Below are 13,861 nucleotides of genomic sequence, written 5' to 3'. Positions count from 1 at the left end.
AAATACTTTATCCTATATCCATACTTATTTTGCACTTGCAATAACATGACAACACAAAGCTGTATAGCACGTTCCCTATTTTTAAATGTTTTTTTCAGAATCTAAGATATGTTTGATAGCCTTGCGGAGCCCACGAACGTGTCTTATAAATCCCGACTGATATTTAATAATTGTTGTTTTTTTTTTTCTTTTTAGATTTTGCAATCATTTTATATTTCATTCCTTTTCTTCTACAGGCAAATACCAACGCAGATAACATAAAGTTAATGTCTGCAATGCTATGTGCGGCTTTGTACCCTAACGTAGTCGAGGTAAGTCTATAGAATAATACATTGTTGGAGTGCTGGTAGTATCACCAATTTGTAATGATTAATCTCGTTGCTCTTCTTGAGGAAGAGAAATGCTATGGAACGATTAAAAGCTGGATATGAAACTTCTATTGGTACTAATCACTCTTTTTATTTAACTGGAACCGTATGTTTTATTTAGGTGAAATCCCCAGAAGGCAAATTTCAGGTGACGAGAGCTGGAGCTGTAAAAATGCAGCCAAAAGCCGACGAGTTAAAGTTTGTGACGAAGAATGATGGTTATGTGCACATTCACCCTTCCTCAATAAATTACCAGGTCAGAAGCCGAGGCCTCAATTTCTTGCTTTTTGTTCCACTGACATGTTTAGTTTCAATGAGTATTTCCAACTAAATGTCACACAACATGTCCTCTCACTTCTCCAAAAAGTAAACTCCTGTATATTTGTTTTTAATCTATCCGTAATGGAGCCAAGCTAATTATTGGATTCTGTATCTCAGGTCAGGCATTTTGACAGCCCTTACCTGGTGTATCATGAGAAGATTAAAACCAGCCGTGTGTTTGTGCGGGACTGCAGCATGGTATCAGTCTACCCTCTGCTCCTGTTTGGTGGGGGGCAGGTTAATGTTGAGCTGCGGAGAGGAGAATTTCTAATTTCCCTGGATGATGGATGGATCCGTTTTGCAGCAGCCTCACATCAAGTAAGTTCTGTTTTATAGAAAAATGGGTTTGTAGTGACATAAGCGCTCCAGCGCCGGATCCGTAAATGTAAATACACTTAATACTAAGCATAACTAGAGGCATGAGGCTTGTGATGTATAATCCGTAGGGATAACAATAGTGACTCAAAGTATGAAGTCCATGAAGAGACATACAGTATATACCCTGAAGGTAAGAGTTAGTGGGTTAGAACCCACTCCTCAAAACCTCGTTGGGATAGTCCCAGGACCACTATAATAACAAGAGATCACTTAGTAATGTATAGAATGATATACTCGCATAATGATGTACCTCTGGGCTGTGCCTCCTTATAGTTGAGCGTGCTGCCAGAAGTTTGATCAGGATAGACAAAAATAGGAATATGGCTCACAGCCAAGAGTGGGTCACAAAATGGATCTAAAAAAATATATATTACTTTATTGGTCCATATTAAAAAAAAAACAGAGGCGTAGCAACCCTCCTATGCGTTTCGTCCGCGTTGCACTTTATCAGGGAGTTCTGTTTCATGCCTGCAAATTGTTCTCGCTGAAAGCTACCGGCACAAAAAAGTACTTGTGCCACTTCCCTTTCAACTTTATTTTTTTTGTAATTCTTATTAATTGGTTCATTGCAAAATCTTCCAGTAGTTTCTTGTTATGAATATTGATGTAAAAACATTGTAGGGAGTCTTAAAATGGCTGCCCTAGAGATTTTCTAAAATCTGGTTTATAGCTCAGGCTGCTGCATTCCTGTTAGCTAGCCATCGACACTAATATACAAGATTTGATGTGCTTTGTGTAGTTAGGCTTTGGGGGCCTTTTGCAATTAGATTACATTTATCTTAGAACAATTATTATAGCATTGAAAACAGTCAATGGCTACATACAGGCATAGCCCGGTTTAAGGACACTCACTTTAAGAACACTCGCGAGTAAGGACATATCACCCAATAAACAAACGGCAGCTCACGCATGCGCCTGTCAGCATGTCCTGATCAGAAAAACCAGCTCCCTTCCTGTACTAAAGCTGTGTGCAAGCGGGGAGACTATAGAGCCTGTTACAAATGCGTTATTTACATCAGTTCTGCACATATATGATGATTGCAGTACAGTACATGCATCGTAAAGTGGAAAAAAGGTAGTGCTTCACTAAGTACATATTCGCTTTACATACATGCTCTGGACCCATTATGTATGTTAATACGGGGTATGTCTGTAATCAGGTATTTATTAATGTGTACTTTTTTTTAGGTTGCAGAGCTGGTGAAAGAGCTTCGCAGTGAACTTGACCAGCTCTTGCAGGATAAAATCAAGAATCCTACGATGGACCTGTGCACCTGCCCTCGAGGCTCCCGTATCATCGCCATGATTGTCAAACTTGTGACCACCCAGTAACACTTGAAAGGAGTTTTGATAATGGTCAATGCTCTTTAATGGTAATCCACATTGGAAGGTATATTGTGTCGTTCGGTTTGCACTGTGATGGATACTTCCTTTTGGTGTTATGTTCTCAAAGGAACACGAGAGAGACCGGGATCTGCCAGAATTCCTCAAAGGATCGGTATGCAACATTTAGATGGGATCCAAAATAAAGTGTAACAAGAAGTGGTACTTCATTATGTCCTCGAGAGGTATTCAACAAGATGTTAAGCATCACAAATTCCTTCTGACATACAAAAGTGCATTGGTTATGAAGTCAGACTGCTAGAAAGTGTGTCCCTTCTAAAAACATTGAGCTAGTCCTCTCACAACATGATCTAGTTACATGACTGTTACACTAAAGCCAAAGTCTGGTTTTGCTTAACAGCCCACAAACTCAGACTGGCGTTTTAGCAGGGAAGGCACAGCATTAAAACCCTGTGTAAGCACTTAGAAGGGCATGTCTGCCATGAAAACCACACCATCCCTTTGCTATTAGAGGAGCCAGCAGTGCATCGTAAAGATGTTATACAAACCTCTAGTAGTAAAAGTGTTGAACAAATTCTTTACTGAAGTTTGAATATAAGATATCTTTTCATCCCTGAAGTTCAAAGCACAAATAGTGAGCTTTTGTTTTCTTTATAAAGCAGCAGCAATCCCTTTGGTTAAAGTCCTTTTTCTTTTTAGGGTGTTCTGAACCATGGAGTCTTAATTTCTGCTTAATCCTAGACCAATAAGCCTCAGTCCTGAGGATATTTTGATTTATCAAAAAATGATTTTGCCCTTTTCTGGTTTGGCCATTGGAAAGCGTCTTGCCTCAAAGACAACCAGGAACAGTGACATAGGTTACGGTGACTAACTGGTTTGCAATCTGTGACTATGCTAAGCTCCAGAATGAGGGAACTGAATGCCTTTGAAGTGGGTAAATCCTGGTGTTGAGACAGTGGGGTGAGCAAACTTTTCTGTGTGCGACCGCCCCTCTCTGGCGTTTTCCTGACGCTGCATCGCCAGACACAAGGTAAGGGACTTGGGGGCCTTGCGTGCTTCCCCGGCATTTAATTTAAATGCGTTGGGGGAAGAGCATGGGGCCTCCACGTGCCCCGCCCAGAAAATGTCACGTGCTCTGGGAGACCCCCATGGCTCATGCAATAAAAAATAAATAAAATTGAGCAGTGCTGATTGATGATTCAAACATGTAGAAACAATAAAAAATGACTGTTGGCAGCCCACCTTTATTGTACAGTCTTGTCTGATTTGGCCTTGCTTTAGATACCATGTTACTAGTTCCCAGTTATTTTTAATGTCCTAGTCAGGCTAAGTTATTCACCACTTTCATTGATTTCCAATGTGTTGAAAGCCTCTTTCACTCTCAAATTAAAATGCAAGTTCTACGCTTAGTGATACTTCTCATAGGCGGCACGCGTCCGAGCTGCGATTTTGCAACTTCTGCTGTCGAACGGAGTTGAACGTTTAAGGTCTTCATCGACGTAAGTTGGGAATGTAAATTCCTGCTCGTATAAGAATCATATATACTGTATTTATTTCTCATGAGAAGGACCTTAATCCACTAAAAGGTGAATCTAAGCAAGGAGGGACGTAACATTTGACTATATCAATTTGTTTCTAATTATCCTATACGTCTTCACGTGGATCAGAGCAAATACTCATTTGTAATTGCAACAGGATGTTTCTGTCCAGTTCTGTTTAATTTATAAATGTGACTCTAGAGCAAAGCATAAACGTCTTGGAGGATCCACTAGTATTGCATTTTAATTGAGTTAGCTAAAGCAGGGGCGCAAAAACTTTTTTTTTTTTTTCCTGTGGGCCCCTTGCCTGCTCTCCGTTATGCGCCCCCCTTTAGCTCATGCGGCGTCAAATGACACAGCGGGGCTGTGTGAAGTCACCCACAGCATCATTTGACGCCGCGTTGCCATGGTCACACGTTCTGAAGCCAAATGAATCCCGGTAAGTAGAGGTTGAAGAGGCCTCGTGCGGTCCCCCGGCATTTAAATTAAATGCCTTGGGGAAGAGCGCGGGACCTCTGCAACCGCCCACATCCCCCCCAAAAAAATCTTGCGCCCTCCAGTTTGCACACCACTGATCTAAAGGGTACGTTTATCCTAACCCCTGCACCATCAATAGAACCTAAAGCTCAAAGCAAAATGTTGCCGGCCCCTCTGGTTTTAAAGGTTAATGATACTCCATATTTTGTTGTAGACTTAGGATTCATATCACTGCTTTCTACTATGTTGCTGCCAAGACATCATACAAACAGCCAAACGCAGCCTTTAGCAGGTCACAACATTATAAATATTTTCAACTGATGGGAACATTCATTTTGTTTTCTGCTTCAATTGTGTATTAAGGAAAGTGTTATAGCACATGTTTACAACAACAAAAAAACTGCAAATTTTATAGGAAATGTGTAAAAAGCTCAAGGAAACTCAACTGAAATAAAGATACCTGGACAATATTTTCTTCTGTTTAACTGCTTATTTTCTTCCTTTCACAATACAAAAAAAAAACACTCATCCAATTTTTGCAGGTCCTTTTGGCTGTAAAAGTTCAGCAAAGAGCAGGCAGTAGATCTTAAATCATGGAAACATCCCTTTACTGACAGTGCTGAAAAAATGCAGTGCTTCTGGAAATGCTATACCCATCCATCCTCCCTGCTTACTGACCAGTCATAAAACCTTGTATAAGGCCTTGAACTCGAGACAGAATGATTTCATTAGCACTGCTGCAGTTATCTGGCCCATAAGGAGGGTCGATGGTTAACACGCCCGCCACGCACAGGGTCCCCTGCGCTTCTCCTTGCTCAGTCACGGGGATGTGGTTTTGCTCCAGCCATGTCCTTAAGCTGAGCTTCTTGGTGTCCAAATCCTCTTTGCTGTAGGCTGTGGTTTCTCCAGGACTGAAGAGCTGCATCAGCCTCTCCCCAGTTGCGTAGTCTGCTTCCTTTAACTCTTCTACTTGCTGCACAGCATGTCCCATCACCACCTGGACTAATATTTTCTGGTCTTGCAAGAAATTAACTAGCACAATGCTACAAAGAAAAAAAAAATTACAGGAAAAACATTTTGGAATAACTATTGTAGATAACTTGCAATTGGGATCTTTAAACAAAACTGCATGTTGGTCAAAAACAAACATTTTTCTGTTTTGGCTTATTTAGAAGTGTAGGCCCTTATTCAGTTGAATGGCGCTGAACGCTTCTCCAGCACAGGGAAGCACATGTTAAACGGGCGTCAGAGCTTATTTTCAACAGGAACGCTGAATGACGGGGTGCGAGTCAATGAAGTGTTCCCTCTTATCTTATGCAGGGTGGGCTAAGGGCTGGAGAGAAGCTGACACTGCCTGATGTGCTGAGCAGTACCTTGAAAAGTAGTTTCTCAACACTGCTCTGAAAATCCCTTTAAGCGCAGATGTTTGAACAATTCATTTTAAAAGGGCACGTGTATGCACTGATCTTATGTGTCTGAGATTTGCTTGGTTATCCCCAGATTGAATTCCTGCAGAAAAGCCTTGACTGGCACAGAAAGCTATTGGATTTGTGACCCTGAACGTTTCTCATTGTTGCAAAAGCTGCTGTCGCATTTTGAGCCGCTTGTCAGCCACTGAATACCACCCCTCTTTCTCTTCCAGCTAGATTTCTGATTCCTTTATGGACTGGGGCATGCAAAAATGTAAAGAAAAAACAAAATGCATAATTAAAATGTGGTATAGCACAAACTATTATTAGTGTTTATTTGTAAAGTGCCGACATATTCCGCAGCATGATTTTTTACACAAGGAATAGGATCCCAAATATTAACGGTTGGTTTTAACAATACTCGGGCAACGGAGATTCTCTCTGGGTAATATAATTGGCAGAAATTGTATCGGATTGCAACTTATTGTTTGTCAATTTCACTCATGAAATTCTACCACACTTGAATATTTAATACCTTGCACTCCTGACATCTATTTACTTGAAAATAAATATTTTACTCATTTTAGAAGTCCTAAATAAGTATAAGGCATAAGCTTATACATTGAACATTACAGACCTATAAATCGCACAGATCTTCCACGTAAAACAAAAGGGAGTGCTTCATTTCACTTATTGGGCACTGCACCTGACCATCACCTATAAATCAGCGGTGCACAATCTTCTCGCGCCCCTCCTCCTGCTGCTTCCCTCCCTTACCTTCGGCTCCCGGCATCAAATGACACCGCGGGGTCATGTTGCCATGCCAACGTGACGTAATTTGACGCCGAGTTGCCGAAGAAAAGGTAAGTGAAGTTGCAGAGGCCTCACGCGATTAATTTAAATGCCTTGGGGGAAGAGTGCTGGGCTTCTGCAACTGCCGTACCCCCCCCAGTTTGCGCACCGCTGACCTATATCATCACACTCATTTGCGCCTCAATTCGTTTTATCTGTTCACACGTTACTAGTGACCGGTTTTTGTAGGCAGCACCAAGTCAGAATTATTTGTAAATCATTTATGAGTGTGAGCTTCAGTTTGCGTTCCTTTACATAGTAGATGAGGTTGAATAAAGACTTCCGTCCATCCTATGCTAAATTTAGACAACAGATATTTTATCATATATCTATACATATTGATCCAGAGGAAGGCAAACAAAAAAAAACCAGAATCACATCCAATGATCTCATAAGGGGAAAAATAAATTCCTTCCGGACTCCAAGAATTGGCAATCGGATTACTCCCTGGATCAACATCCTTCCCATGTATACTTATTTGGTATATCCCTGTATACCTTTCCCATCTAAAAAGATGTCCAACCTTTTTTTGAACAAATCTATTGTATCTGCCATCACAGTCTCCATGGGTAATGAATTCCACATTTTAACTGCCCTTACTATAAAGAACCCTTTCCTTTGTTGCTGGTGAAATCTCCTTTCCTCCAACCTTAAGGGATGCCCCTGAGTCCTTGTACTGCCCTTGGGATGAATAGTTCTTTTGAAAGCTCCTTGTATTGTCCCCCAATATATTTGTATATAGTTATTATATCCCCTCTTAGATTTATTTACATTAGAAAAGAGGCGTCTAAGTTAGCTAGCCTCTCCTCATAAGTTAGATTGTCCATCCCCTTTATTCATTTGGTGGCTCTTCTCTGCACTCTCTCTAGTTCCATAATGCCTTTTTTTAGGATTGGTGCCCAAAATTGTGCTCCATATTCAAGGTGTGGTCTTACTAATGCTTTGTAAAGGGGCATAATTATGTTTACTTCCCTTCCATCCATTGCCCGTTTGATGCAAGATAAGATCTTGTTTGCCTTTGCAGCTTCTGCATGACTTTGGGCACTATTGCTAAGCCTGCTGTCTACAAGCACTCCTAAATCCTTCTCCTTCAGGGATTCCCCCAATTTATCCCCATTTAATTTGTAATTCGCCTTTTTATTCTTGCATCTCAAATGCATAAATTGTATTAATGTCTATTACTTCCACGGGCTGAAATTTTAGCCAGGAGGCAAAAGCCTATTATTCTTCCCCCAATTGCCAACCCCTTCAAATAACAAGCAGCTATACAACACAGCAACCGTCTTCCCCGGTTTGCACTGATCCTTTCCATATGGATTGTAAGCTCCTTTGAGCAGAGCCGTCCTGACCTACTGTATGTTAATCTTTTTGTTATCTCCCTCCGACCCTACTGTACTGCGGAATATGTGGACACGTTATAAATAAATAATAGGCTGTATTCATAGCCAAGCAATATGTCCTTGGCCAACTACAGCAAGTGCTAAGCACATCCCTGTACTTACTTTGCAGAAACTGGATCAATGGTTGCAACCCATCCTTGGTATTCATGCTTCTCATCAGTGGAGATTTTCACCTCTTTGTTGACATAAGCTTGCCACTCCAGGGGGGTTTTGTTACACCAGTCAGTCATACCTCTTAACAATCACTCTGCTGGAATAATGCAACACAAAAAACACCATTAGATAAATGCTGGGCGTTTCATTTGGCCAATGTAACCCACAGGAGAGAAAAAAATAATAATATTTGGAGTGACAATATTATATTGCTAATTTATGGACATAACACAACACTCTATATACTGTGGTAAAGTTTGCAATGGATTGCAGTTCCAGCATGCAGCGAAGGTGATAACATAAATTAACAGCTGATAAGGACCATGACAACTATAGCAATTCCCAGTGAAACCTGCAGCTGCCTTGCAATGATGGATTTGTGAATTCAACTTCAAAAATAAATGTTCTAGAATGGTGAACAATGGGCGGTTTCCTCTCGCAGGAACCTTTTCTAATTATTCAACGCATATTGTATAGTTTATAGGAACACTTAAAAAAAATTATATAAAAATGTTGCTGTCTATCTCACCATGCAAGGACAATAGAAAACAACGCAGATTATAGACAAATTATTTGATGCCTCTCTGCCTCATTTGTTTTGTTGCGACGTCGCGTAGCTGTCGCCGGCACTATAAGCGCAGCCGAAGATATGGCTACCAAACTGAAAACTAATGAAAAAACAGTGCATACTGTATTCTGTGATATTTGCTACTGTGATGTTCGTAGTTAGGTTTGGCGTGTCTGCAAAGCTATTACATAGTTACATAGATGAGGTTGAAAAAAGACATGCGTCCATCAAGGTCAACGTATGCTAAATTTAGACCACAGATGATGTATCCCTCCTGTCTGCTCTCCCCCACGCCCCCTTAGGCTGCGCTTATAGTGCCGGCGACAGCAACGCGACGGCAAAACAAATGCATTGCCGCCGTCGCGTGCGCTTATAGTAAGCGCAACGGATTGGTCGCGATCTCTGCGTCGGCGGCACTATAAGCGTAGCCTTACCTGTTCGCCGGCATCTTGTGACGCAGCTTTGCCATGGCGACGTGTCGCCAGAAGACGCCGGAGACCAGGTAAGGGAATTTGGCACACGCTCCCCCCGGCATTTCATTTAAATGCTTTGGGGGAAGAGCGCGGGGCCTCCATGCGCATTTAAAAATTGTACCAAATATAGAAGAATTTACAATGTATCTGATCTCAGACGCGCTATTAGAGAGGGTTGGGGTTCCTTACAATGCATCTGATCTCAGACGCGCTATTAGAGAGGGTTGGGGTTCCTTAGGCTAAGTGCAGACAGGCTGCGATGTGACGTGTGTGCGCGCGCGCACGCTCGCCACTCTTTCGCTTTGGTGGGTGGGAGTTTTCAAACTGAAAACGACCCCCGGCAGCGAAGTACAGCGTTGTCGCCGCTGCACTTGAAATCACAACTTCAGTTGTCTTCTTCAAGTGGCAGCCACGTCACGTGTACTTCGCCAGCCACAATCAATCACACAGTTTTGTTTTTTAAAGTCCCACCTCCAATCGCGTCATTCTGTCTGCTGGGGATGATCACATCACCCAGCAGAGAGGCGCGGTAGCGTAGCAGCCTGTCTGAGCTCAGCCTTAGGCTAAGGCTCCGCTCCCTCCGTCAGCGCGCCCGCACTGCAGACAGGCGGGGCGCTGACATACACAGACCGCGATATGCAGTCTGTAGGGAGCCGGAGCGGGACGGGAGTGGGAGGCTTGACAGGGAGGGGGGCGTGGCTTGAGCGGAGGGACCCGCTACTCTCCCCCCCCCCCCCCCTCCCTCCCTCCCTCCACGGCTCGGGCTGGAGCTGCTGATGGTAAGCAACACACACACACACGCAGGCACTCTCTCACACACACACACACAGGCACTCACGCACTCAGGCACACACACACACACAGACAGGCACTCACGCTGCTTTCACTCCACACTCCTCCCCGCTCCCCGAAGCCTCTCCTCCTCCCGAAGCCTCCCCTCCTCATTGGCTCACAGCCACACCACGTGACGCGTCGACGCTAGGGATCACAATTCTCTTCTATCCGCTAGCGGCTGACGCGTCACAGCGTGTAGTGAGCTGTGCAGCCAGGGGGGACCGGCTCGGGAGGATTCCCCTGCTGGTGGAGAAAGACCGTGCAGCCGCCCGCGCCGCGGGTCCCAGCCCTTACAATGCACCCGATCTCAGACGCACTATTAGAGAGGGTTGGGGTTCCTTACAATGCATTTGATATCAGGCACGCCATTAGAGAGGGGTTCTGCAGAATTTCACAATATAATTATAGGGTTCCTTACCGCAGTGTTTTTTTAAATCTTTTTTGGTTAAGCGTTAGGCTGCGTCCATAGAAGGACAAGCCGTGCGGACGCTTCGCGCTGAGCCCCTGCATCCTCAATGAGGATGCAGGGGCTCACGCGAGCGTCCGCAGGCATGCTGAGGAGTTGGATTTTTCAGCCGACAGCCAAGCTGTTTTTCAGCGCGCTGTCGGCTGAAAACATCCAATCAGCGCGAAACAGCGTCAACGTCACGGTGCCGTGACGTTGACGTCAGTGCGTCGCGGGCGATTGGCCCAGCGACGTCACTGCCCCGCCTCCCAATCGCGCCCGCTGGATCGCCTGCATGTGCATGAAATCGCACAGCTTCAGCAGGCGAGCGTCAGCGCGCCTCAGCACTTCTCCCCCCCAGCCTTAGGCTGAACAAGGTGCAGATGATAAACAAAATCCATTATTTACCCAGAACGCCGGTAAATAGCCTCTACCACAGACAAAAAGGTCAAAAGGGTGCAACAAGAAATGTCATGTAATATACAATACATACTGATTTTCTTAAGAATTCTTACCCAACTAAGGAAAGCACGTTGCATTAATTATAAAGTTGTTAGTCACGCCCAGGCTAAAAACAAGTCCTTAGCAATTTACATAAAACATCCACTTTTAACAGGCCACAAAACAAAAATAAGTCACATCTAGAGTTACCCAAAACAGGGGACCAAACAATAAAATGTATTCACTTAGATTGTATGTTCTCCAGGGCAGGACTTTCCATATTGAGAGTGGCCAAATCATATTTTTATTTCTTCAACAGGAAAACCAGATTCCATAATGATAGAAGGATGTAGAAATAAACAGATGTTGACAAACCTATGCTCAGGACTAGGATTACACCCTATGAAAGTTATAATGAAATTAAGTATCAAAACACTATCCCATAGCAATGCTGTATGCGCAAAACAGTCAAGACCAACAAACTAAAATATCATACATTTAGTTTAAAAAGAAAGTAGTTGCTCTGTTATTTACATCCCTCTGTACCACGCTGCGGCATATTGCTGCCCTACAAATAATTGATAGTAATAGTTGCATTATCAAAGCTCTACGGGGCAGAGATTTCCATTCCTATGGTCAGCACTTCTTGTATTAATTACTGTACTGTCTCTTTTATAAAGCGCCGAGTACACTGTACAAACAAAAACACGTACAAACAAAAACACGTACAAACAAAAACACGTACAAACAAAAACACGTACAAACAAAAACACGTACAAACAAAAACACACACACACACACACACACACACACACACACACACACACACACACACACACACACACACACACACACACACACACACACACACACACACACACACACACACACACACACACACACACACACACACACACACACACACACGAGAGAGATCTCCCTTGGCTCACTCACATCCAGTCCCTTCCAGCTCTCTAGCAAATCCACATGCAGGACGCATCCTCCACTGATGTCATATCAGGGCTGCTGCAGTACCCACAACCCTCTGTTTTGTAGTTTTCTGTTGTACCTATGGCAGAGCCACTAAAGTAGTCTGCCTAAATTCAAATGAGTGCTATCTGCTAGGGTGACACATTTATGCATTTAATGACATGTGTGCATAAATAAAATTTTGCACATATATGCAGTTTATGTGTGTGTTCAGTCCTGGCTTTGGATTCACATTTGATCCCAATAGTCAGACAGTGCAAGCATTTTTTTTAAAGGGGGCTATTTTCAAGAGTGGGGGGGGAAAGGGGCAAAATCCTATAAAATGGTCTAAACATCCTAGAGTACTTTGTGTAGCCGCAAATCAGCATTTGTGAAGCGGCTTTTAATGCACGGATTTCTGAGTTTGGGTGCAGAGGTAGCGCTCCTAGCAACATTATTATTGTTTATTTGTAAAGGTCTAATATATTCCCCAGCATGGTACAGAGATCTGACATAAACAGTTACAATACATACAAAAGGTAATGAGGGAACACTACATGAAAAGGGGCATGTTTACAGGGATCTACAGTTTTGCCCTGCAACAGCAATTATAAACACACAAACTAACCTTAACATTAACACCTATTTTGGGGGGCCCGACACCTCAGAGATGGCGGTAGTGGTTCCATATTCTCTGATACAAGCAGATTAGCCCAATCATGGCAACAATGAAAGGCAATGATTGTATTTGTTAATTGAACCATAAACTAGAGATAAGTGCACTTGCTTATGTTATGTTACAAAGAAGCATGCAGCATGTGAGGCAAATCCCTCTACAATGTGACTCCTAAAACCAACATAATGCCACAGCACAATTTCTCTAACACACTGTGATGCACATATAGACACAATGATGTGCGCACACAGGCGGGGAAGCTATTTAAGAAAGTAAAAACCAAGGCAATGACCTTGTGTTTCTGCCAATCTACACTGATAAAGCTCGTCCTGATACCGCGTCTTCCGTTTGCCTGTGTTACCTGAGCTAACACTAATCGAACCAGGTGTTTCCATGGGCGTATTCCCTATTTTCTTTGCCCTGCTGCAGCAATTAAAAATGCAGAGTTGCAAATCCTGAGGCACTGTAAACAGTTTCACACCTTTATTTGTGCCCTGAGTTGGTCTCCGGTTTTCACTTTTCTGATAGTCATAAATGTAGAGCCATTATATGTAAAGAGCTCTGCTAAACATTTTACAAGCTCTTATTGAATAAAGAATACACAAAAGGAAAAGGACTCAGCTGGTAGCACTCTATAACTCTAAAGTAAATAGTAATAGTAATGGTAAGTGATAAGGATTAAAAATAATTTTAATGGTATATCTCTTAAAATAAAGGGGTGTACATAAATGAGAATAAAAATGACCAGACAGAAGCCTGCTATAATCAGGGTGTGATGAGATATGTGCTAAATAACTATATAGTTAAAAAGCTTTACACACAGACCTGTATCACCATATACAATGTATATGGGGTAATATATTAGCACTAAGTAATCCCTCCTTATTGTAATGTTGGAGGGCTATTATCAAAGTTGAAGAGATATATTCCCTTCACCTTAATGCAGCTGAATTAGTTAAATCAATTGTCAGTCTGCTGCAGAAAAAAGTGCTATCTAGTGGTAAAGTCTTCACTATTTGGAGGTGACTATGCTTAAACAGATCAGCCGAATGTACCCCTGGTTATTGTAGGCTAGACACTTAAAAAGATCCTTGATTAATATCAGGATATATGAGATTAGTATTGCATAGGAACCACATACCGTTTGTATAATCAGGCAGTGGTTACAAATGCATGCGATCAGTGTATCAGTTGCAGGCTCTGTAAATTGTCCTG

The 13,861-nt window shown here is 42.7% G+C and overlaps 2 protein-coding genes across 6 annotated transcripts in view; one reads left to right on the top strand and one right to left on the bottom strand.

The window, feature by feature from the left end:
• The window catches only part of DHX57 (DExH-box helicase 57), a 51,832-nt gene extending 46,936 nt beyond the window's left edge, over positions 1–4,896 (top strand). For both annotated transcript variants that reach the window (XM_075596421.1, XM_075596420.1), the window contains exons 21-24: positions 237–311; positions 490–624; positions 807–1,007; positions 2,256–4,896. In XM_075596421.1, the coding sequence (XP_075452536.1) occupies positions 237–311; positions 490–624; positions 807–1,007; positions 2,256–2,399 (555 nt within the window). In that variant the 3' untranslated portion in view covers positions 2,400–4,896. The remainder of the gene's footprint in view (positions 1–236; positions 312–489; positions 625–806; positions 1,008–2,255) is intronic.
• Positions 3,624–12,023, bottom strand: GEMIN6 (gem nuclear organelle associated protein 6). Of its 4 annotated transcripts, none has more exons than XM_075596423.1 (3): positions 11,956–12,023; positions 8,190–8,337; positions 3,624–5,469 (listed from the first exon to the last, which is right to left on the bottom strand). In XM_075596423.1, exons 2-3 carry the CDS (start codon positions 8,315–8,317, stop codon positions 5,097–5,099), a joined length of 501 nt encoding a protein of 166 aa, XP_075452538.1. In that variant the 5' UTR covers positions 8,318–8,337; positions 11,956–12,023; the 3' UTR covers positions 3,624–5,096. The 4 variants fall into 4 exon arrangements, with proteins under 4 accessions (XP_075452538.1, XP_075452539.1, XP_075452541.1 ...); XM_075596424.1 differs by lacking the exon at positions 11,956–12,023 and adding an exon at positions 11,247–11,741; XM_075596426.1 differs by lacking the exon at positions 11,956–12,023 and adding an exon at positions 11,076–11,229.
• Between the last annotated feature and the right edge of the window lie 1,838 nt (positions 12,024–13,861).

The sequence above is a fragment of the Ascaphus truei genome, chromosome 4 (genome assembly GCF_040206685.1).
Source record: "Ascaphus truei isolate aAscTru1 chromosome 4, aAscTru1.hap1, whole genome shotgun sequence".
NCBI lineage: Eukaryota > Metazoa > Chordata > Amphibia > Anura > Ascaphidae > Ascaphus > Ascaphus truei.
Note: the sequence above shows the minus strand (reverse complement) of the source record. Positions and strands in the feature narration are given on the sequence as shown.